Raw genomic sequence first — 25,569 nt, forward strand, 5'->3', positions numbered from 1 at the left:
GAGCTGCCAGGAAAAGGGACTGGGATTGAGTGTGGTTTTCCAGCTAGTTTATGGGGGAGCAATGTCAGCTTGTGTGCCTCTATGGAGAGTTATCCCAGCATGCTTTTGTGCACACCTGTGGGACTGTTGACAGCTAGTCTTTTATGTCTGAGTAGAAATGTGTTTTCTTCACGCAAGTTATTTGTGGATTAGTTGTGATTATAAAACTAGGCCTGGAAATGAACCTTCGTTCTTCAAAATCTGTTGGGCTGAGGGCCCAGATGAATGTTCTTAGTGCCCTGTGGGCCTGAGGAAGAGCAACCCTAGTGCAACCTCCGACGTTCTGTTTGTATGTTTCTGCAGGTGCTGGTTCCCGAGGCAGAGACCAGAGCAGGGCTGACACTGAAGCCCCAGATGTTTCCTCTTACTGTGACCGATAGGCCTGTGATGGATGTGGCCTTTGTACAGTTTTTGGCATCAGTTTCTGGGAAAGTCTCTTGTTTGGGTAAGATGTCAATTGAAAGCAAGAACAGATCATTTTAAAGAAGTGGGCAGATAGGGATGGGATTTGAGTGAACTTTTCCTCATCGAGTAGCATGAAATGTGAATGCATATTCTTGAAAATTGCTAAGAGAGTAGATTTTAAGTGTTATCACCACAAAAAATGGTAAGTATGTGAGGTCATGCATATGCTAACTAGTTCTATTTAGCTATTCCACAATGTATACATATTTCAAAACATTATAATATACATAATAAATATATACAATTTTTGTTAATTAAGAAAAAGAAATTACCTAAAAAAATGATGAATGCAGACCTTGTTTTTGAGAGTTTGTATAGTTCTTCCTGAATAGTTGCCACAGCGACTCACCAGAAACTTTTCTCTGGGTGTGTTCTGTTTTGGCTCCCAAAGGAACACATGGGTTTCTTTTTTTCCCCTCTGACTGTGAAAGGAAGATGAAATCAGGCCCAGGTTTCAATCCTAGCTCTATGTCTTGTCATCTTTGAGACTGTAAACATTTTACTTGCCCGGCCTCAGTTTCTCATCTGTAAAATGGGAATACTACCCCTCTCAAGCTTTTTAATGAGGCTTAAATGTGGTCATGTCAAGAAGCAATGTAACACAGACATTAAGAGCATAGACTCTGAAAGAAGACTATATGGGCTTGACCCCTAGCTGTGTGACCTAGGGTAAGTTACTTAACCTCTCTGTGCTTTTGAGTCCCTCGTCTGTAATATAGAGATAATAATAGTAACTACCTCCTTGGGTTGTGAGAATCAAATGAATTAGTATATATTTAGCCTTGAGAGTAGTACCCAGAACACAGAAAGAGCCATATAATTCTTGCTATTATTAGTAATATTAACATCTTTTTCTCTGGCTCCTGTTGCCGCTGCATAAATGATACTACTTCCTTCATTACATGTTTTTTTTTTTGGTGGCTGGCCGATTTAGGGATCTGAACCCTTGACCTTGGTGTTACAAGGCTGTGCGGTAACCAAGTGATCTACTTGGTCAGCCCTCTCTCCCACCCAACCCCGTTACATCTTGTGTCTTACTTAGTAGGTGCTGTAAGTGTTGCTTTCCCTTTCCTTTCTTCGCCTCTGGCTTGAGGAGGAGTGTTCAGTAAATGATGTGGCTGTTTTCACCACCTGCGCTTTTCTTGTTTGCTACTGATGGCCTGCATGGTGGGAGACTTCTTGGAATCAAGTGGATGCATATTAGCTTTAAAGAAGCCCTCCTGGCCTGCCTCTTAGGAGCTCAGTGACAGCAAGTGGCATGCATAGGCTGAGGGTTCCACTGTTTGCTTTTGATTTGTGAAGGCAGTGATATGAGGACCTCCCCTCTCTTCTCTGCAGACACTTGTGGTGACCTGCTGGTGACCCTGCAGTCCCTGAGCCGCCAGGGTGAGAAGCGGAGCCTCCAGCTCTCTGGCAAGGTCAACTCCATGACTTTCACGTTTGACAACGTGCTCCCCGGAAAATACAAAAGTAAGAACTGAATGGCTCTCACACACTTCCCATCTCTCTAAACTTCCTGAAACCCAGTCTTCAAATTGTGTCACAACTGTACACCTTTCCTTGTGTAAATCTTCTTTGCCCCGTGACCTTGACGATGCATTATTTAGCACTGGGCAATGATGCAGGGTTGAGGCTTTTTGAACTGCCACCTTGTCAGGATGACCCACCTGCTGCTTGTTTGGGGAGGATGCCCCGGATTCATGCCGTTTTATTTCTAAATGCCAGAAAAGAGAGTGTGAATAAAGCCACAGATGTGTTCTGCCACTTTGTGCCAGTGTGACCTTGTCAAGTTACTTGACTTCCCTGAGCCTCAGTTTTTTCATCTGTAAAGTAGGTGTAACAGAACTTTTCTGCAGAACCTAAGACTAAATGAAGTAAGTTGTAAAGCCACTTGCGTAGTGCCTGGTAAGTAGCAGTGCTGGCGAACGTGAGTTCTCTTGTCCCTGCCCTTTTCATGAAACTACCTCTTGTCTGTGTTTCTGCTTTTTCAAAGATAGCTTGGAAGCTACTGGCTGTGAGTAGCTTATAAAGTGGACTGCCTTTTCTGGGGAATTATGTCTTTTATTATGTCAGGGATTGGAAAATTACAGCCCAAAGGCCGACTGCTGGTTTTTATGAATAAAGTTTTATTAGAGCAGAGTCATACCCGTCTGTTTATGTATTGCCTATGGCTGCTTGGGAGAGCCAATGGCAGAGTCAAATAGTTGAAACCTACAAAGCCTGTGGCCTAGAAAGCTGAAAATATTTACAGAAAAGGTTTGCTGACCCCTGAATATCTTATTTGCAGCCTGATCTTTTAGGCCCAATTATGTTTCTTTCTTGGTGGTATTAATGGCCACTGGTTTCAATTTTTCTTTAGCAGTAACTTGTTTCAAGTATTACTAGCTGTGTGTGTGTGTTTGTGTGTCTGTGTGCATGTATATATATATATGTATGCATATTTATATGTGTACACACACTTTTTAAAATTAGTTAATACTGTTTTTTAAAAATTAGCTAATATTGTAACTTTTTCTGGTGGTGTGCAGGGAGGTGGTATGCTCTGTGCCCACGTGTCCCTTGGTGGTGTTTGCTTTTGCAGTAAGCATCATGCATGAGGATTGGTGCTGGAAGAACAAGAGTCTGGAGGTGGAAGTTCTGGAAGACGACGTGTCAGCGGTTGAGTTTAGGCAGACTGGCTACATGCTCAGATGTTCCCTTTCTCACGCCATCACTCTGGTACGGTGGCTTGTGAAGAACCAAGATTTGGAAGAACGCTTATTTGGAAGAGCGCTTGCCTTGTGGGAATCAAGAAAGACTAGCATGCCAAGAATATCATAACCACAGTCAAGTCCGATTTCCTTTTCTGCCCCTTGGCTCGCCCCTCCTGTCAGGGAGGGCATAAGCTGGAAGCATTTATAATCCCCAGTGGGAGGATGCCTACCTTTAGGAGGTCTCCTTGTCCTGGCCCCACATTAAATTTGACTGGTGATTTGGGAAGCCCATTGGGGTAATGCAAAGCACAATGGTTTTACAACCTTCGGTAAATTCATTTACTATTTCTGAGCCTCGGGTTTCTCCTAAAACTGGGATCATGGGCCGAGCCCGTGGCGCACTCGGTAGCGTGCTGCGCTGGCAGCACGGCGACGCTCCCGCCGCGGGTTCGGATCCTATATAGGAATGGCCGGTGCACTCACTGGCTGAGTGCCGGTCACGAAAAAGACAAAAAAAAAAAAAAAAAAAAAAAAAAAAAAAAAAAAAAAAAAAAAAAAAAAAAAAAAACTGGGATCATAATACTCATTTCTCAGGGTTGTAGGGAGGTTTACATGAACCTCTTAGGTATGTAAAATTTCCTTGGCATACACTGCTATTATTTATTAAGAGGTATGGCTGAGTGCATTTCTCAGTTGATGTATTCCAGTGCAGAGGACAGGTGTTAAACTGGTTCTTATTCTCTTGTTGACTGTAATCTCTGTGGCCTAATGGGTAGTGTATCAAATGGACTTCAGGAAAGGGAACAACTATGTAGGTCCATTTATGGGTTTTATATAATTTTTTGACATCAAACAGTGGCAAATATCATTGTCAGATCCCAGTAGAGAGGCTGAGGCAAATGGTAATTATGGGACTGCTTTCGCTAAACACTTGGGGAACTGAGCTGGTCTCCCCAGTGCTAGTCTACTGTTGTAACTGCTAAACTACAAATGCTTTATTACAGGAAGTGGGTCATTAATGTCCAGTTGAGAATAAGCATAGATGTTTAGGAAACCGTTACTTTCCTTAAACCCTGCAGGATTTCCATTTCCCTTAGAATTAGATCCATATTCCTTAATGATGGCCCACAAGACCTTTGCCTGACTCCTACCTTATCTCCCACCATCCTCCTACTCGCTTGCTGGGCCCCACCACACGCACCTTCTCCACTTCCACACAAGCTCGTTCCCTCCTCTGAGCCTTTGCACATGCTCTTCCCTCTGCCTGGAATGCTGCATCTTCTCCAGAAATGTATGCACTTGGTTTTTACTCATTGTTCATGCTGCAGCTCCAGTGTACTCTACTCAGGACAGGGCTGCCCTGAGACCACCGAGCTAAAGAACCCTCTGTGGTGATTGTTGTTGATCCTGCTTCCTATTGATTTACATCACAGCTCCATTACTTAACTAGCTGAAATGACTAACTTATTTGTTGACTTGTTGATTTTCTGTCTTCCTGTGTTAGAATGTAAGTCCTCTGAGAACACAAGCCATGCCATTGCTTCCCAAGGTCCAGCCCTGTGTCTGTCACATAGCAGATGCTCAATAAATATTAGTCAATTGAATGAAAAAGAGCACACTCTTGTGGGAAGTTTTTGAAGGTTTTTAATTTTTCTGTGGCACCCAACTGCTCAAATGATTAATGGGCAAAACAGATGACTGGTTTGGAAACAGAAATATTATTAATCATCTTGGTGTCTCCATCTCCCCTAGTGAGTCATTGTATTGGCTTTGGTCCCTTAGGAATTTTATCAGGATGGAAATGGACCTGAGAATGTGGGGATTTATAACCTCTCTAAAGGAGTCAACCGATTCTGCCTGTCCAAACCTGGTAAGTTGGGAAGGATTGATGTGCTGCTATGAATCAGAAAAATGGAAAGGCACCAGAGGATGGTTTTAAAGGCATTTTTTTTTTTCTTCTTTGGTTCTTTTTACATCAAGCTATCAATTTCAGTTGTGTTCAGTGTACTCTTGTTTTTCTGTCTCTTTCCTCTGGAGGAAGTAGTGTTAGAAAATGTTCTTGGTCTCTTGGTTTGAGTTGGGTAGAGAGACGTTTCACCTTTAAAAATATTATACCATTGGCCAATGACCTCTCCTTATAGTTATCTTTTAAAGATTGAATCATCTCCCACCTTGCTTAAAATTCTTGAGTGGCTTCCCTCTCTCTTTTTAAACAACTTCATCGATATGTAATTTCCAAACCATAAAATTCACCCATGTAAGATATACAATACATGATTTTTAGTAAATTTACCAAGTTGTACAACCATTACCATAATGCAGTTTTAGAACATTTTTACTACCCCCAATAAGATTCTTTGTGCCTGTTGACAGTTAATCCCCATTCCCAGCCCCATGCAGCCATAAACCTACTTTCTGTCTTTATGGATTTGCCTTTTCTGGATATTTTATATAATTGATATCATATAATACTGGTATTTTGTTTGGCTCCTTTTATTTAACATAACGTTTTTGAAGTTTATCTGTGTTGTAGCATGTATCAGTAGTTTGTTTATTTTTATAGCTGACTTGTATTCCATTACGTGGGCATTTCACTTTTTGTGTATCTATTTACCAATTGGTGAATGTTCAGGTTGTTTCCAGTTTTTGACTATTATGAAAATGTTGCTGTGAACATTCTTCTTCAAGTCTTTGTGTGGACATATGTTTCCATTTTTCTTATTTAGATAATTAGGAATGCAATTCCTGGATCATATGGTAAATTTATGTTTCATTTTTTAAGAAACTGCCAAATTGTTTTCTGAAGCAGCTGTACCATTTGATATTCCCACCATCAATGCACATGGGTTCCTGTTTCTCCACATCCTTGTCAACATTTATTATAGTCTGTCTTTTTGATTATAGCCATCCTGGTAGATGTGAAGTGGTATCTCCTTGTGGTTTCCTTTTGCATTTTCCTAATGAATAATTCAGTGGCTCCTCTTGGTTCTCAAGATAAGGTACAAAATCCTTAATCTGATCTTGAGCTTCTGTGTAACCTAGGCCTGTCTGCTACTCTGTCTGCTCCAGCCACTCTGTCCTTTTTTTTTTTTTAAAGATGACCGGTAAGAGGATCTTAACCCTTGGCTTGGTGTTGTCAGCATCACACTTTCCCAAGTGAGCTAACCAGCCATCCCTATATAGGGATCCGAACCCATGGCCTCGGTGTTATCAGCACCACACTCTCCCAAGTGAGCCACAGGCCAGCCCCACTCTGTCCTTCTGTGTGTCATTTAGGGGGCCTGTGGCTGCAAGGAACCAGATCCATACAAGAGTACCATCAATAAACGGGGACTTATTTGGCTCAATAAAGAAGTCTGGAAGTGTGTGGCTGCTAGCACGGGTTCAGCAGCTGGTAGATGTTAGGGTTGGTGTCTTTGTTGATTCTTTTGGCCTTTCCTTTCTGAGGCAACCTCAGAAGACTTCTTATGTTCAAGACAGGAAGATGAGGAGGTGGGCAAGCATTTTCCTGTGCCCTCTCCTCTAGTAAGCTTCTTTTGTGTATTATTTGTCCAGTGCTGTGTCACATGGTCCCTTGTAGCTGCAAGGGAGGCTGGGACAGTTGCATATATTGCCCAAGGCTGGGTACATTGCCACCTAATTGTAACCAGGGTCTATTAGCAAGGAGTGAGGGACACCTGCTGAGGAAGCAACTACCTCCTATGATGCAGATGCTGTTCTTTGCTGAGGTGCCCTTTGCCGGGCATGTGCCTTCTTATCTGTCACTTCTTACTCATCGGTATGATGACAACAGCAGGGGTGGAGGTGGGGTTTTGAGCTAATTTCAGGTTTTTGTAGGAAGTATGGCCAAAATATTGGTTACTGAGCATTTGGGGGAATATGTTGTTATACTTTGCTTCTTTCTGAAATTAACTCTATTCCTCTAGCAAATGATGAAATATGCCTCAAATCTGAGTATTATCTTGCATAGGCTCATGGTGTAAAAGTGGTTTCTGCGATTGTATCATAATTTTCTGGGGATTCTTCTAGTCCCTGCCCCTTTTTAAGGAACGTTTATAGGAAAGGGTTCAAATCTCTGAGTAGAAAGTTATTCTCAGTCTTATTTCCAATAAAAATGTACTTTTTGTTCTGCTTGTGCATGTATTTTTAGGTTGGTCTGTGCAGATTCAACTACTGTAAGTTGTTAAATTATGGAAAACGGAAAACCTGTGCTTGTGAGTGGGCTGCTAAATGGATTGGGTCACTGGTAAAAAGCTGTCACAGGCAGCGGAAAAAATGCCTGCCTGGTATTTCTGATTCCATTATTGCAGATCTGTGATATGTTTGAATTTTCAAATGAGAGGAGCTGCCTTTGGATTTCAAGTGTAAGAATTGTTTAGCCTAACAGATACCATTCTCTGAAAATTACTTTTGATTTCCTGTCTGCAGGCGTGTACAAAGTGACCCCTCGCTCTTGCCACCGGTTTGAGCAAGCGTTCTACACCTACGACACGTAAGCCTGGATGTTGAATACTTTTTGCAGTTAGTGTACTTCTGTGGGGGAGAGTGAGTGTGCATCTCTTCTCCACTTACTTCTGCAAACAAAAGGAATCTTTCTGGTTTTTTTTTTTTTTTTTTTTTCCTGGAAGAGGCAAGGTTAGGCACTAAAAAGAATTTCTAGATAAAGATTTTGAAACACTTAGATAAGTTACTGAGGAAATGGAGATAGGATCTCTTTCCCAAGAATTCTGTAAACCCAGATAGAAGGCTGTGTTTTTGAAGTGTCTTAATATAATCTTTGTCAAATCTCCCAGCCCTCACAGATGGGAATTTCTCAAGCTTAAGTCCGCCATTTTTATATTTTTACAAATGTGTGTGGGTTTTGCTGGGGACTGGAAGTTAAAGTTTTGGAATATAGGATTCATTTATTCTTTAAAATACTCGTGTGGATTTCCAGAGTTATTTCTTCCCAAGCTAAGAACAATTTCATGTAGTATATTTGTATTAGTCCGTTTCTGTTGCTTATAATAGAATACCTGAAACTGTGTAATTTGTAAAGAAACAATATTTATTGCTTATAGTTTCGGAGGCCAAGAAGTCCAAAGTCCAGGGAGCACATCTGGTGAGGGCCTTGTTGGTGGGTGGTGTCTCTCTAGAGAGATGCAGGATGTCCCAAGGTGAGAATGGCAGAAGCAAGAGAGAGAGAGAGCTTCTCATACACTGACCTTATGAAGGCATCATAACCACACCCATGACTGTCATTAAATCATCAGTGGATTGACCCATTCACTAGGGCATGGTCCTCACAATCTAATCACCTCTCCAAGGCCCCACCTTCCAAATATCATAATAGGATCTCCCACCCTCTTAACACTGTCACAGTGAGGATTAAGTTTCAAGTACATGAAAATTTGGAGTACATGATTCAACCCATATCAGTATTTCAGGGTCAGGAAGGTTGCCCATCAAGGGTGTGGTTGGTGATCCTTTGAGAGTGACTAGGTAGTACGGCTAGTGTTTTCTCTCCATTTCTTTGATTTATAGGTCTTCACCCAGTATCTTGACATTGACAGCCATTCGCCACCATGTCCTTGGAACTATCACCACTGACAAAATGATGGATGTCACTGTGACTATCAAGTAAGACGAGTGTTCATGGTGGGCTGAGAGTGGGAGGGTGTGAATGAGGCCTGGGGAGTTCTCTAATAGACCTGTGCATATTATTTTTGATTTCTTATCTCTAGATGTATATACAAGTGGCCTTCCCTCTCTTATATGACAGCTGTAAATTCACAACAGCCTTGATCCTTTTCTTTTATGATTTAAGAACTAACTGTGGGTGAGGAAGAGCCTTCTGACAGCTCCTTTCAGTCTTAAATTTCTGTTTGAACTTTTTATGCTTCTTGTCTTTGCTAAGAAAAAATCTCTGGAGTGTGTTCACTGAATTCCAAGTGTTTTAGCAAATTCAAAAAAAATGTTTATTTTTCTTCAGACCTTTTTTGAAGGCTTGGGGAATAGAGATGGCACCTGATATAAGAAGGATTGTGAGAGGGAAAGTATTTGAAAGGCATTCCCTGACCAAGGGTCACATTCATGTGAATGTCACCCCTGAGAGGAATTTTTACAGTGTGGTGAGATACATGTGACACGCTAATTTTCCGGAGAAATGAAAGAGTTTTGGCAATGTGACCATCTTCATCAAATAGAACAGAAATCTGAGAAACTTTCTCCCTCCTTACTCTAATTGACTTGTCTTTGCAGCTGTGTTTCCATCTTTCTGTCTACCACCTGTGGTCTGTCATCCACACAGAAAACATCCTTGAGAATCTTCAGTGTTTAGGCCCTGAGCTTGTTGGGCCCTACTCCCCACCCTCCTGGAATTTATAGTCTCACGGGGGAGGCAGACAGTGGTCAAAGAGTCACACACGGAACTACAAAATTGCAACTGTGATAAGTGCTTTGGGCTAGACCTTGGGGGTTGAGGGAATGCAGGAGAGGTAGGCTGGTAGGGGCCAGGCCATGTTAAGGTCTTAATCTTTACCCCATAGTCATCATTGGCATATTTGAAGTAGAGGAATGATTTTTTGTTTCAAAAAAGTCCCCTTCACTGCTGAGTGGAGAACAGAGAGAAGAGGCCCAAGAATGGGAGTGGATTGAGGTGGGAGAGGAGGCTTTTGCAGAGCACAAGTGAGAGGTGATGGGGCCTCCAGCCAGACCCATGGCCATGAAGAGCAGTGGGCAGATAGGAGTTGTTGAGGAGACTGAGTTGACAGAACGTGGTGTTAGACTGACCACCGTGGTCAGGGAGGGAGAAGTGTCAGGGTTTCTGTCCAAAGAGACTTGATTGATGGGGAGCCAGGTTTTTAAGGGAAGAAAGATTTGTTGAGTGTCTGCAGTGGCCCAGCAGGGTGCCTGATGCTGGAGCAATATCATTTACTGTTTTCCTGCTTGGAAAGTATTATTACTGATATGACTAGAAATCCGTATTCTTACCAATAGTGACTCCATACTGTCTTATTTTCATCTTTATTAAATTAATTTTTATAACTTCAGAAGGGTTTTTGTGTTGTTTGCTTGTGCTGGGAGTTGTGTGAAATGCATCTTGTAGCCAGATGTAGCCCCCTGGATCCCTACTGGAGATCTTGTACTTACCAGACTCCAAACCAGACTGTCGGCTATCGCCCTCCACAAACCTACCCTGTGGTCTTTCCTGATTCAGAAATGGCAGCTCCATCTTTCTAGTTGTTCCTTGATTCTTCTTTCTCTTGCACCCTGTATCCAGCTTGGCTCCATTGTCAAAATATATCCTTAATCTCATCCAGTCTTAACACTTCGTCATCACACTTGGTCTGACCCACCATGGTGGTCTCCTCCCTGTTTCATCTGTTGCTCCATGATGTTGTGTTCTCCATGCAGTAACCAGAGCTATTCTTTCATGGTAGAGATTGTCATATCATTCTTCTATTAGAAACTCCAGTGGCTTCCATCCCATTCAGAGTCAAATCCACGGTTCACACTCAGACCTAGGAAGCCTTAGTCTGCCACCTGCTGCCCCTTGGACCTCTCTGACCGATCTGACCCTTCCCTGGGTCCCTCTGTCCCAGGCTTGCTGTCCCTTGGACTTCATGTGAACTCCCTCTCCAGGGACTTTCCACTTGGTGTCCCCTTGCCTGAGCCACGTGGCTCACTCTTTCCCTCCTCTTGGATCTTTGCTTGATGTCACCTTGTCAGAAAGGCTTGGCTGCTAGCACTCTGTCCTCTCATGCTGCCTTATCTTTCTTCATCGTACTTATCATCTGACGTTCTTTTTCTGTTTATTGTCTGCTTCTTCCCACTAGAATGTCAATTCTACAGGGGTAGGGAGTGTTGTCTGTTTTGTTTACTGCTGTATCCCCAGTGTCCTGAGTGGTGTCTGGTTCTCTAGCAGAGAATGTTCTCAGTAAAGATTGAACGATAGAACAGAGGATGGTGGCATGGAGAGAGCACCACGTCCTATGTGGAAACATAAGTTTCCATCAAGTCCTCATAACATCAGTGATATTTTATTCCAGTCCAGATCTACCAGATACTGTTACTGTTACTAAGAAGTTCAGCTTTTATTATTATTTTTGTTAAACTATTAGTTTATTTACATCAGGAGACTGTGCTACTGCGATGTCATTGTAAGGTGTTCAGTTTTTTACTCACCAGTCACTACTTACAGAAATGTCAAATTCCCCCCCGACTGTAGGGATAAGCAGCCATGTCCTCTGGGGGGCTGCTTCTTTTCTTCTAGGTCTTCCATCGACAGTGAACCCGCCTTGGTCTTAGGCCCCCTGAAGTCTGTGCAGGAGTTGCGGAGGGAGCAACAGCTGGCTGAGATAGAGACCCGCAGGCAGGAGAGGGAGAAGAACAGCAAAGAAGAGGGTGGAGAAGGAGGCACCAAACCTCCTGTGCAAGAGATGGTGGATGAGCTACAGGGCCCCTTCTCCTACGATTTCTCTTACTGGGCACGGTAAGCTCTCTTGCGCTTTTCTCTAAGCTCTTCTCTGTTCTGGAGGGACAGAGCTGGCCAAACTGAAGTCTTTTTATTATTTTAGGTCTGGAGAGAAAATCACTGTTACACCCTCGTCTAAAGAGCTGCTCTTTTATCCCCCTTCAATGGAAGCTGTTGTCAGCGGAGGTAAATGTCAACTCAGTGAGCGAATGTCACACCTTTGTAACTACTCCTCTCCCTGCATTTAAAATTGATTTTGTGTTGTTAGAGTGAAACCCATAAGCCACCTACATCTTCTTTGGCATGCAGATGTTACTATTCAATGGATGAATGAATGAATGAATGAATGAATGGTCTAAATAAATAAAAGTAACTTTTGCTATTAGAATTGAGGGGATCTTTTTGGGAAAAGACTTTGTTTTCTTGACATTATCAGGTTGACACTGGAAAGTAGGTGAAAAGTAGAACCACTAATTGCTAAGATGCATTTATCTTCATATGTCTGAACTGTTTAGGATCTTTCTATTGTTTGGCAGGGTGGGATGGGAGGGTCCTTTCTGGGAATGAATGATTAGAGTGATCGCTTATGGAGCATTTGTCTTTTGGCTACTGACAGTTTTTTCCAGCATAATGGGTTCATTAAAGCATGGGAATTACGTGGTTTGTATTTGGAAATGGAGTGTGTTGAAGACCGTGACTTTCTAGCAGGCAGGCTCTTTGGGGCAATCTTCTGTGTTGGGTCTTCTGGAGATTGAGCAGCACAGCCTCCTGTCTGCTTAAAGGGCTCTCTCTTTATCTGTGGCCTTGGGAGAACTGAGGAAGTAGCAGTGAAAACGAGCCTTTGTTAGGTGTACCTACTAAAGTCCTTGGCAGTTAAGCAAGGCCTTTTAGGGATGGAGAGAGGCTTGGATTACATCCAATTACTGAGCTTTCTGAGTTATTAAATAACTTCATTTGGAGTTAGCTTCTAATACCTCAGTTCTAGGCCCTTCTTTCCTTGGAAACCCCCCACCAAAAGGCTCCTCTCCCTTTGCAGCTAAGTCCCGTTCTTGTGTTTATTTCTTCCCTTTTTAGAAAGCTGCCCAGGGAAGCTGATCGAGATCCATGGGAAGGCAGGCTTGTTCTTAGAAGGCCAGATCCACCCGGAGTTGGAAGGAGTGGAGATTGTCATCAGCGAGAAGGGGGTGACTTCACCCCTGATCACTGTCTTTACTGATGACAAAGGTACCTATAGGTAAGTCCGTGATTAAGAAACATTTGCTTGAGACCAACTGGGGAGCCTCACAAAGAAACCAGGGCCACAGATTTCCTGGGGTAGGTGATGCATCCTCCAAGATTTGAGTGAAAATCACTTGTAGCATTTTGCTTTCTTTTATTCAGTGTTGGCCCCCTGCACAGTGACCTGGAATATACTGTGACCTCACAGAAGGAGGGCTATGTTCTGACTGCAGTGGAAGGAACCGTAGGAGACTTTCAGGCTTATGCCTTGGCAGGTGTAAGCTTTGAGGTAACACTGTATGTTTTTGAAAGGCAACTTTATTGAGGTATAATCCACATACAATAAATTGCACAAACAGTGTACAATTTGATAGTTTAGATATACAGAATACGTCCATGAAAACACCACCACAATCAAGATAGTAAGCATATCCATCACCCCCAAAGATTCCCCCTACCCCTTGGGAATCCCTCCCTCCTGCCCCTCCCTGCCAGTCTGATCTGCTTTCTGTTACTGTCAATTAGTTTGCATTTTCTAGAGTTTTTATATAAATGGAATCATACAGAATGTACTCTTTTTTTTTTTTCCTGGCCTCTTTCACTCAGGCTAAGTTGGAGAGCTGTTGACATTGCATGTTTGTGTACCTTTGGGGAAGTGATTTAAGTTTTCATCCTCTACTGTTGTGTGTTGAAGGACACAGATGTTCTTGCGATGGTGTTTGGTGTCTGTCTTTTCCACTAGTCCTTCCTGGGAAGAAGCATGCTGTGTATTGTACAATGTGGGTCTGGAAATCCTGGAATATGAATATTTATAAACTACAGGCCAAAGGAAAAGAATGACAGATTACATTACATACAAATTAAAAGTTCTATGTCGTTGGATACATTTTAAACCAAATTAAAAGATATCTAAGCTGGGAAGAAATATTTGTATCATAAATAATATCCCCAGTTTATAAGGAACTCCTAAAATCAGTAAGAAAAAGACAACCCAATAGAAAAAAAAATGAACAAAGGATTTGAAAAGGTAATTCCTGGAAGTAATGCAAGTGACTGACAGACAGATGAAATGACCAACCTTGTTGGTTACTGAGGAAATGCCAAGAAAGTTATTATCAAAACACTTTTTTGGGGGGTTAGATTTGTAATAATTAAGACAATGTCACCATTTTGGGGTGAGCATGTTTTTTGCATGCATAAATTATTTGTGGGACTGTAGATCGTTACAACCACTTTGGAATGCAATTGGTGATATCTTTGTACTATTTGAATTCAAAGTGCACATACCCAACAATTCTACTCCTAGGAATTGAACGAGGGTACCTCAAAAAGTTTGTGGAAAAATACAATTAAAAGATAATATGGATCTTTCTATGAACTTTTTGAAGTACCCTCATAAGTTTGAGGACATTCAGATTGTCTCTCCTTTTCTACCACAAAAATAGGTGGCTAGTCTGCATGACGTGGTTTGCCAACCCTTGCTTTGGAACGTTATGCAGTGGGTAGGACACAGTGTTGCAGATTGCTGTAGACTGGTGGAGGAAGAATGCTAGGATAGATTGTTGAGAAAAAGAGCAGGCCGCAGAACCACACCTCCCCCACCCCCCAATAAACTTGCCAGTCTGTCATCAATGCACGTAGTGTTTATGCAATTTGTGTGGGCCTAGAAGGAGTTCTAGAAGACTATTCACCAAACTCTTTGAACATTAGTTACCTGTGGGGAGGAAGGATAAACCCCTCCCACCCCAATGAATAACAGCAAAAGGAAAAAACCCATAAGATTACCTCTTGACTTGTGTAAGTATTATCTTCATGGGTAATATGAGTTTAACCTTGCTCTGGTCTTACTTTGTCACCCCCAGATAAAAGCTGAAGATGACCAGCCCCTCCCTGGGGTCCTCTTATCCCTTAGCGGCGGTGTGTTTCGTTCCAACCTGTTGACTCAGGACAATGGCATTCTGACATTCTCCAACCTGGTAATATGTCCTTCTGCAATTTACCACCTGCCCATCTTCCCCAAGAGAGAGCTGGGACACAGCATGCATGACTTATGTATTGCTTGACAACGTGAGAGTGGAAAGCTGATGTAGAGTGGTTTAGGTTTCTTAGGGGACCGCATGTAATTAGAGTATTGCTCTTACTAGAATTTAATGCTGCTCATTCATGTTCCCTTCCGCACACATTTCTTGTTTTCTGGTCACCCACTTGTCACTGAGACAGTGTAATTAATAACCCTGGCCACAGTGGCTCCTCTCTTAGGTGTCCCTTTGTTTTACCATGGGATCATGTCATTTATAATGCTGAGTGATTAGCATGTGTTTTCTTCTGCAAAGCATGTTCCATGTGATGGGAAGATAGCGCCAAGTTTTCATTCGGGTTATAGTCTGATGCCATGATGGGTGGGGATTCAGGAAGTGCACGTTAATTGGCCATCTTGTCAGTCATGAGAACAAAGTGACTGTTGTGGGGATATCAGACAGGAAGTGGGGGGTATCTGGAAGACCACCCACTTTGCAGTGCTACTTGCTTGCTATGACCTATGGGGCAAGTTACTTACCTCTCTGAGCCTCAGTTTCTTCATTCATAAAATTCAAATATGACTTCTGCCTCAGAGAGTTGTTGCAGACACATGATAATGACAGCTTTCATTGTTAGGATTGTAATTGCCATTATTTTATTTATTTATTTTTTGGCAGCTGGCTGGTGCAGGGAACTGAACCCTTGACCTTGCTGTTGCAAGGCTGAGCTCTAACCAAGTGAGCTAACCGGCCAGCCTGTAATTGCCATTATGTTAGTGAAATTATTTATTGTAGAGATAGGGTCACCATTTCTGTCTGGGAAGCCCTGGAGTTCCTGTGGCATAATTATGGTTGATGGTGACCTTAACACTCCCCCCCTCCCTTTAAGCCATATCCAGATGTAGCAGCTGAGTCTCAGTGTGTGATTCTTTCTCTGCAGAGCCCTGGCCAGTATTACTTCAAACCCATGATGAAAGAATTCCGCTTTGAGCCATCCTCACAAATGATCGAGGTGCAGGAAGGACAGAACCTGAAGATCACCATCACTGGGTACCGAACGGCCTACAGGTGAGCAGCCCTGGCCGCCCCTCTCTTCCAGGGCTGTGCAGGTGGGTCACACTCATGCTTTTTGTTATCTAGAAATTCCCAGTCTTCGTATTGGGAGACAAGGGAATTAAGATAGGATAGAGTTTTGACTGCTGCCCTTTTCTTCTAATTACTCAATCTGGTGATTCAGTCACAAACATCCTATTTGGAAATTGGCCTGAGAGAGCCAATAGAGTTGCTAAAAAAGTTTATTTTAAAAAAAAATTTTAAACTTTAATTAAATCTTTAAAAGGAAGAAATGCATGCACTTGAGTAAAACTTCAAAATGTTGAAAAGAATGTACAGTGTAAAGTTTTCCTTCTATCCTTGTCTCCTAGCCACCCAGTTCCTCTTCTGGGAGACAGCAAGTTATTTCAATTTTTCTGAATACTTCCAGAGATAGTTTATGAAAATACTAGCTATCAACAGATTGATACACAGTAGCTACATATAGATAGATACATAGATAGTTAGATATATACATGTATGCACACAGACACATGTGTATTCCTTTACACATATATACTAAAGCACTTTAGATGAAGATTAGTTGGAAAGATTGGTTTAGAAAAATGACCACTTTCAACTGAATATATGAAATGAAAGAGGAAATGAGTTATTTTCATACAAGGGATCTTCAAAAAGTTCATGGAAAGATTATCTTTTAATCCTTTTTTTCCATGAACTTTTTGAAGTGCCCTTGTAAAGCTTAGCATGAATAAAATAAAGCTTACCCTTTTTTAATTACAATTTTCTGGAGTGTCCTTCAAAGTGATGACAACCTGAGCAGGAAGGCTCAGTTTGGAAGTGGCACAGCTGTAACTGAGTTGCTGGGTCATGGGGTGCGATTCTCCCCTGAGCTGTTTGTACCATAATTGCTGTCAATGCAAATTTACCTGAAATACTTTGTGTCCTTCAGAAAACCATGAGAACATCACCTTCCATTTCTGCTCTTGTCACCCTAGTTGCTATGGTACAGTGTCCTCTTTAAATGGAGAACCAGAGCAGGGTGTTGCTGTGGAAGCAGTGGGGCAGAATGACTGTAGCATTTATGGAGAAGATACCGTGACAGACGAAGAGGGCAAGTTCAGATTACGTGGATTGCTGGTAAGACTATGAGCGTGTTTTATTTGGAGATTATTTTCATACTGTGTTCAGCAGGGTTTGTGGTGCCCCCAGGACTGCTAGAGTGGGGCAGGCCAGAGGCCTGAGAGTGGGACTCTGGAACCCTCCCAATCCCTATCTTAAGTTACACAGTTTGCCTTTTACCTAGCCAGCATATTGGGGTGGGGTTCTGCAGCAAAGTAAAGTTTGAAAACCATGGGTTTGGTGCAACTTTTGCCTAGCATTTTGTGGTTATGGCTAACGCCAGCGCTTTCAAATCAAATGCCTCTGGCGCCAGAAGAGAAATGTGAATGGCTGAAGGAGGCTGGGTGGGCAAGAGGGAGCGGTGAGGACTGTGGAGAGGGCGTGGCCCGTGGAAAAGGGGCAGCCTGTTCCTCAGCTCCAGCTCATTTTAGCCATGTGGGAAGGCACCCAGACTCAGTGTTGTCAGATCATTTGAATTTTTAAAAGGGAAATCAGAAATTCTAATGCCTATGTGAAAACTCATGAATTTTAGATGTTCACAACTAATTAAGAAAAAAAGGAATCCACAACTTCTTTCTGTGGGCCAAATAAACAACTTATTTGTCCTTTTGTTGCTAAATTGCAACATTTGGCTTAGGATTTGTGGTACTTTCTCTTGGTTTTTATTTGTTCATTCATTTGTTTGCTCATTTAACAGACACTAAGTGTATACTGAAGTCACTGAGAGGGAATATGAGTTGGATAGGTCCCGGTGGAATGGGCCACTCAGATCTGGAATTTGGTCCCCTGCCTTTCCGATTCACAAACTGGTATTCATAGTTGACCCCAGAGACAGTCATACATATCTCAGTGACAGATTAATGGTCGCCTAAGTCACATGAACTGAGATGCAAATCAGTTTGCCAGTTTGTTTCTATAGATTGGGGAGATGCCGTTCTTCCCAAGACAAGAATGCTCTTGTCCTGTTGTCTGGGCCGTCCACTCTCAGGTGCCAGGGTACCTGGAGGTCAGGTCAGAAGATTGTTTGGTGAGCATGGAGTGTTGAAGCCAAAGAGACAGGTGGACTTGGGAGTGTCTCTCCTGGCTATGCCAAGGACTGAAACGCACATGTTCCAGTGGGCCAGTGGATGAGCTGGGTGCACACTGACTGCGTGGGCTCCCATTCCCTGCCCTGCTTGCTGCTCCTCTCTTTTGGTATGTGCTGCTCAGGTTCATCCCTCTGAGGGCCATCTGGTGTTCACATGAGTCTGGACACACTTCACTGTTGATGTTCTCTTCTAGCTGTCCCTGCCCTGGGGGAGGCCCTGGCCCTTGGGAGGCAGCTGCCGTGGTGACTCCTGTCACCTAGGCACGGGAGCATGCTATCTTCTGTCTTCCAGGCCTGGCTTCCTTCCTTGTGGAAGTGCTGGCTATGGCCAGGGCATGGGGGAAGGTGGTTAGAACCAGGTTCTCAGTCTCCTGAGTTGAGTGCAAGCACAGCCTGTGCATTTGTCCCTTTTTCCCCTGCATAAACGTCCTTCTCCAGTGGCCTGCCAGGGTTAAAATCCTGCCTGGGTCATATCTTAGCTGTATAAGTTCAGGCAAGGTTTTCATTCTTTCTGTGTCTGCTTTGTCCACTGTAAAATGAGGACAAGAATAATTTATGCCTCATAGGATGGCTGTGAGTACTAAGTGAGTTAATACGTGTGAAACACATAGACCCATACCTGGCACCTTGACTCAATAAGTGGTTAAAAAAGCAAAACCAAACAGAACCTTCTCCCTGACGTCTTTTGTTTGCAGCTTTTCTCATTCTAATTCCAGTAGCAGGAGAAGGGCCTAGGAGGGCCCCTGCCTGTGATGAGCTCTGAGTTCTCTGCTCACCTCCTTCAAGTGGTTGCAAGAATGAAAATTCTGCACCACCTTCTTTGTTCTCCCAGAGTCTTGCTGGCCCAGACATGCTCTTCTAAACTCTCTGACCTAACACATTTTATTTGATTAAACTGAATATAGTTTCTTTCTCCACTACAGTAGATTTCCATTTTAATTGATGCTCCTCACAGCCTCTTCCTCCTCCTAATAGGTGTTAATTCACTTTCAGTATTTTTGAGAGTTGCCCCCTGGTGGCAGTGTACGCCTTCCATGTGCAAGGCCTCATGCCAGGCCACAGGTTCTCAAGGAATATCCTTTGATGTGTCTCATTGAGGGGTTTGGATTTGAGTTTGCCATTCTTCCAGAAGGCGGCAAGCTGGACATCCCATGTTGAAGATTTCCTAAGGATTTCAGCCATAGTTAGGACAAGGGCCCATTTGTTCATTTGACCTTGCTGGGTGGTATGCTTGTCAAGACATCTTGGGAGAGAAGCTGTTTCACTAGAAATCGCTGCCAGAGGTGGAGGCGAATCCCTGAGATAGGTGGGTGTGAGCAAGGAGTCGGGGCCAGTTAGGATTGGTGTGGCTGCCTGATTGGAGCCTGCCTGGCCCACGCGCTGGAGCGAGTGGGCGGCGCTTGCCCCTCCCAGCTTCAGTAGGACTCTCCTTTTCGTCTGAAATAGCTACTCGTGTCTTTTCCTCTCTGAGGTGCAAATAGCTATTTGAACTGAACCTAATGCTGCCAGTTCTAATTGAGCCAAAAAGTGAATATGTCTACTGGTGGTCATGAATTTTTTTTTTTTAAATAATAGCTGTATTGTCTTTGCAAAAATATCATGTGCTCATTATAAAATAATTCAAGTAACATATAGTAAAGGACATGACATTGAAAAGGGGGGAAAACCTCTAAAGCAGCTACCACCTGGAAATACTCCTGGTTGGTGTGTAGTGAATGCCATTTCTTACGCTGCTCCACCTGCATATAGAGATGATCAAAGTGTACATAATTTTAGGAGACTGGAGCCTTGTTATCCACCATCTATGCTAATTTAAAAATAAGGTATTACATCTTAGGGCTTTCTCCTCTTAGATACACATAGATACCTTCAAACTTGACCAGTACTTCAGATTCTAATAAGTCACTAGGTCAGTTGTAAAGTTGGCAATCAGGAATTGGTTGTTTTAAAATCTTTTCTAGAATAATGACTTTTTTTGGTAACCATGATATATGCTTATAAGTTTGAGCAATAGAATAAAAAGTATAAAGAAGAAAATCTAAAAAAAAGGAAAACCTCAAGTCCCACTTTCCAGAAATAATATCCGTCGTAAGCGTGGGAACGTCATTTCAGATACTTGTATCACTGGGTGCATCTGTACAGGTAGAGGGGCAGTGAGAAGTCATTTTAGAAGAATAAGAGCATATTGTACTTGTAATTTTGAAATAAGAAACCAAACTTAGTTTTCCTTGGGGAGAGGAAAGTGAAATTTAATTGGGATTGAAGGAGTCCCAGAACTTCAGATGTTTTGCCACCAGGGGTGCTTTCTAAAGGAATGCTTAAAAAGGTTAATAGGCTGCAGATTTGGAAATGAGGTGGGACAGAAATGCTCCTGTTGTGACCATGTGCAGACAAACCAGGCTCAGCTCAGGTGTGATAGGACAAGCTTCCTTTCTGGAGCAGTGACTCGTGGGTTTACTTGCAGCCAGGATGTGTGTACCACGTCCAGCTCAAGGCAGAAGGCAACGATCACATCGAACGGGCCCTCCCCCACCATCGGGTGGTTGAGGTAAGGCATTAAATGCTTCTGCTGCGTCTGGGTCTGATTGTTTCCCTGCTCAAAAATCCTTTAGTGCTCCTTTGGCTGTCTGCATTTCATCTGTGGTGGAGGGGGGAACGTTAAATCCTAATTAAGGGTCCTCTTAGAATAGTGTCATCTTCACAAGCATCATCTGATGTGGGGTTTGTCATGAATAGCGTTGCTGTCACACATCCAGAAAAGAAACTGGAGCTGCTGTGTCCTCACTCCTGCCACTTCCCCTGTGAGTTCTGATCATTATTCTGCAAGTTAAGGATCTTAAAGCATAAGGAGCATTTCAAATCAAGGAAGGGTAATAAAGAGAATATGGGCCTAATTGGTAACAGGGCCACCACTTTTCTTAGATTCAGATGACCTCCCTTCCCCCATTTAGTGGGCAGAGTCCTTTGATATTCAAGATTATGACTTAGCTGAATAGATTTTTAAAGGGGCAGCCCTCCAGGTCACAGAGAGTGGCCCTGGAATTATTTGCAATCAAACTTTCCTCTCACTGAATAACTCTCATGGCTAGACTAGAGAGCTTGGGTGGGACAAGAGGAACTGCCTCTTGGGGGCTTTATTTAGGTGGCTTTATTAGACATGAAGATTATGAGTTCAGAGGGAGGGTGGTGGGCTATATAGGACTTTTTGACCTAAAAGTGGATTTTCTCAATGTCTTTATGGCATCTGTCATTTTAATGGCTGCATCTCACACCAAAATGCTTTACAATTTTTTATTTCCTTGCTGTGGCAACTTAGGCCAGGGTCACAAGTAGTAACATGGACTGTGGCTTGGCAGGCATGAAAGAGAAGGGGCCCTCTGGGGTCCTTCAGTGGGGGCAGCTGTGACTCTGCCCCTGTTGATGGCTGCCAGGCAACAACATCTTTCTCTTTTTTCAAGAGAAGCTGAAACATCTGGCTTTGTATGTGAAATTTTTTTCTTTTTAGAATGTTGGCAAGTAATTAAAACTTAGGGGAAAAATGCTGTGCTCAGAAACAAAATGTGTCTGTGGGCCAGGTATAGCCCATCTTCTGTCTGTTTCTGACCTTGGACTTAGGCTGTTTCAATGGCAGACTTGGTTCCCAGAGTGTAAGAGGTGAAGTGTGCTATGACATGGCTCTCAGGCTGTTAGTAGCTAGCGTGGAAGGTCCTCCTCCAGCTTCCTCAATGCGAGCATTCCTTGTCTCCCTCTAGGTGGGGAATAATGACATCGATGATATAAACATCATCGTCTTCCGGCAGATTAATCAATTCGATTTAAGTGGAAATGTGATCACTTCCTCTGAGTATCTTCCTACATTATGGGTAAGACCAGCTTTTTAAGATTTAAATACTGTGTTCTTTTTGGCTTTGAGACAAGGAGCAGGATGTCTGTGCCTGTCTGGCTCCTGCTTTTGTGTCCCGCCTGGGGAGACACACCAGAGGGGTGCCCGCTGGGGTTGAGGTTGAGATTTAAGAAACTTTCATCAAACTTGCATCACAGCATGTATTTGGGAGAGTGCTGATGATCATCAGAGAGAATGTGTTCCAGTTTTAGATAGCTTTTGCCAGCAGTTAATCTTTAGAAGGATTGTAATAGAAGACTGATGCATGAGCAGTACAATCTGGAGTCTAAAACGGAAAGACAATTTTTTTTTTTTTTTTTATTTTTATTTTATTTTATTTTATTTTATTTTTTTTTAAATTTTATTTTGTCGATATACATTGTAGCTGATTATTGCTTCCCATCACCAAAACCTCCCTCCCTTCTCCTTCCCCCCCTCCCCCCCGACAATGTCCTTTCTGTTTGCTTGTTGTATCAACTTCAAATAATTGTGGTTGTTATATCTTCTTCCCCCCCCGGAAAGACAATTTTAAGGCAAAGTGCCTCAGAACTTTTTCAATTCCATCCAGGTCGGTGTGGTGGGCAGTGGACTAGCATTTGGGCAGCCTGGGCTCTCTCTTCTCACTGGTGGTTGTTCACCATGCTGCCTTAGCCAGTCACTTCATGTGCCTCAGTTTCCTCCTTTGTAAAACCAAGAATTTGGACTCTGTGACTTCTAGGGTCTCTTCTAGCTCTAACAAAATCTCCATGTCTGTGATTAATGAACAGTCATTTATAAAATACTCTGAGATCCCTCGGAAGATGTTAATAAATTGCCATGGGGGTGTGTTGTTGAGAGACACTTGTGATTTTTATATATGGTTATGTATTTGGCATGGGTGAGAACATGTGCTTAGGTTTCAATTCACCTCTTAACTATCTCCCAGTGCGGACTTGTGAGCATGTATGCCTGTGGGGACCAGGCAGGTAATGTTAGAGATAGCGGAGGGCTGGGTAGGGCCTGGGGCAAATTGGAGAACCCATGTCCCATCCAGGAGGGATGAGGACGGCATCTGATTGCTGCTGTTTGGAATTCTGGCCCAGGGATGGTATCACTTCCCAGTTTTCCAGAGACGCTAGAAATCAGAATTATTTGAAATCACATGATTTTTAAATATAGTCAATGAGTTCAAATTTAATTAAAACACACCCCCATGGTAATTTATTCACGTCTTCCGAGGGATCACAGGGTATTTTTTAAACGACTCTTCATTAATCTCAGACATGGAGATTTTGTTAGAACTGGAAGAGACCCTAGAGGTCACAGGGCAAATGAACACATAGTGGTCTTAGATGTGACCCACAGGCCTCCAGTCTGTAACTTTGGTTTTAGGAAAATTCCCCTTGACTTGTGTGTTAAATAGAAAAGTGTCAACGTGGGCCTCAGGGAGGTGGCCTCTGGCATTCTCCTGTGGCAGGTGTAGGCAGACTGGAGCCCTCACCTTCGCACCACTTTCACATTGGCCAGGACATTCCTTAATCCTCCTCACCCCGCATTGCACATGGTAGTGAGAGCAGGCCACAGACCCAGAGATACAGCTAGAAACAGCCCTACGCTGCTTCTTGAAGCAGCTTGGAGAAAGAACCAGATATCAAGTGGGATGTGTTTCGATTCAGCAAGTCCTTATGGAGTTAGATTACATCATATGATGAGACAGGGCATGATGGGCAAGATCCTCCATGACGTGGGTTGTGTCCCAGGCCCCACCATGTGTAAGTTGGGTGAGCTTAGATGACCCAGGCTCTCTTAGACTCCAAAGGGACAATGATGGTGTCTGCTTTGTCATCAGGACTGGTGACAAAGTATGTAAGATGCCTGTCGCACACCTGACATAGATGTTCAACAAATGCTAAACACCATTCTTTTTAGGGTTGTCATCATTATGATAACTATTATTGTTATTTCGAGTGGTAACATAGGTAGTCCAAACCTAGTTTAAAATCTTATATTTCTATGCGTGGCACGTAACTGTTGTCTCAGATGATTTAGGAATGCATTATGTATAGCCTGTCAGGAGGACGGTTTCTCTTTCAAATATCCATGTTTCCAAAGAACCCTCTCCTCCCTCCCAAGAGATAAGCTATCCTGAGGATGTCTGAAATGAAATGTTTATCGTGTTTCTATTTCAAAAGCCCGTCCTGCCTTGTTTCTGCTCTCCAGGTAAAGCTTTACAAAAGCGAAAACCTTGACAATCCAATCCAGACAGTTTCTCTTGGCCAGTCCCTCTTCTTCCATTTTCCACCCCTGCTCAGAGACGGCGAGGTAATACTTGTGGCTTGACCCTAGCTTCTACCTTTGTTTTAATAATTTTGCTTTTTTAGTTTAAAGAAACACAATTCTCTCAGTGTCTCCCTAAATACTACTCTGCAGAACTGTGCTCTCTGATTCAAAGGAGGTTGGGCTCTGTAGGGATTATTTTTTCCTAATTAACTGTTTTTCTCTTTACAAAAATAATACATATTTATGGCAGAAGATTTTGAAAAAAAGAAAAAATCAGACATAATCCCATCAACCAGAAATAACCACTGCTAACGTGTTGATTGGTATCCTTTGGGTCTTTTTTCAATGCGTGCGTGCGTGTGTGTGTGTGTGTGTGTGTGTGTGTGTGTGTGTGTGTGTATAAATATAAACAGACATAGACATATTTATTTTTAAAATGTAAAACTGGGACTATTTTGTATACTGTTTTGTAATTTGTGCTTTTCAATGAATAATATATCACAAATCTATTCCCTATCATTAAATCTTTGGAACATGATTTTTAATGGTTGCACAGGAGTCCATTATATAGGAAATACCGTAATATATTTAACAAAGGCCCTAATGACAGGCATCATTTACTCTTAGTATTTCAGACATTTCCCATTCTTTCCTGGCCTTCAAGGTTACTGCTGAAAAATCCACTGACAGTCTGATGATGGGGGTTCCCTTGATGTGATGAGTTGCTTTTATCTTGCTGCTTTTAAAATTCCCTTTTTGTCTTTGGCAATTTAATTATAACGTGTCTCATGTAGACAGCTTTAGTTTCCACCTATTTGGTGTCCTTTGGGCTTCATGAATCTGGATGTCCATCTCCCTCCCCAGAATTGGGAAGTAGTCAGCCATTATTTTGCTTATCATTTACTGATTATAAAATGTTTACTATCAATTGGACAGAGCCAACTATTGTAGTTGGCCTGGTGGAAGCAAACTTTGCAAAGGATTTGGTTCTTCTCTGGTGGTCTTAGCCTGAGGCTGTCCGTTGTGCACCTACGTTGTGAAGTTCCCTTTCCTGGCTCCTTGCCACATGCCACAGGGATGACAGGCTATGGCCTTTCTCTGTGTAAAATGGCTGGAATATAATGAAACATGTTATAGAATTTTGGGTTTCCCTCCCATTTTCCAGATGGATTTTGACCTTTGAAATAGTCACTTTCCACAGCAATGTGGAAATGTCTTGGGCTTCAGTGTCAGACTTCACTTGGGGCCTGCTTGGCTGTCTTACTAGTGGAGTGACC

The 25,569-nt window shown here is 42.7% G+C and overlaps 1 protein-coding gene across 2 annotated transcripts in view; it reads left to right on the forward strand.

The window, feature by feature from the left end:
* Positions 1 to 25,569, forward strand: part of NOMO2 (NODAL modulator 2) — a 55,968-nt gene that overhangs the window by 23,474 nt on the left and 6,925 nt on the right. The window contains exons 13-28 of one of the 2 annotated variants that reach the window (XM_063099349.1): positions 343 to 484; positions 1,843 to 1,974; positions 3,086 to 3,222; positions 4,980 to 5,067; positions 7,626 to 7,689; positions 8,721 to 8,816; positions 11,452 to 11,670; positions 11,756 to 11,838; positions 12,727 to 12,886; positions 13,033 to 13,159; positions 14,733 to 14,846; positions 15,829 to 15,956; positions 16,940 to 17,081; positions 20,615 to 20,698; positions 21,903 to 22,013; positions 24,233 to 24,334. In XM_063099349.1, the coding sequence (XP_062955419.1) occupies positions 343 to 484; positions 1,843 to 1,974; positions 3,086 to 3,222; positions 4,980 to 5,067; positions 7,626 to 7,689; positions 8,721 to 8,816; positions 11,452 to 11,670; positions 11,756 to 11,838; positions 12,727 to 12,886; positions 13,033 to 13,159; positions 14,733 to 14,846; positions 15,829 to 15,956; positions 16,940 to 17,081; positions 20,615 to 20,698; positions 21,903 to 22,013; positions 24,233 to 24,334 (1,929 nt within the window). The remainder of the gene's footprint in view (positions 1 to 342; positions 485 to 1,842; positions 1,975 to 3,085; positions 3,223 to 4,979; positions 5,068 to 7,625; positions 7,690 to 8,720; positions 8,817 to 11,451; positions 11,671 to 11,755; positions 11,839 to 12,726; positions 12,887 to 13,032; positions 13,160 to 14,732; positions 14,847 to 15,828; positions 15,957 to 16,939; positions 17,082 to 20,614; positions 20,699 to 21,902; positions 22,014 to 24,232; positions 24,335 to 25,569) is intronic. The other variant, XM_063099350.1, reaches the window with a different exon arrangement.

Source organism: Cynocephalus volans, chromosome 6, assembly GCF_027409185.1.
Source record: "Cynocephalus volans isolate mCynVol1 chromosome 6, mCynVol1.pri, whole genome shotgun sequence".
Lineage (NCBI taxonomy): Eukaryota > Metazoa > Chordata > Mammalia > Dermoptera > Cynocephalidae > Cynocephalus > Cynocephalus volans.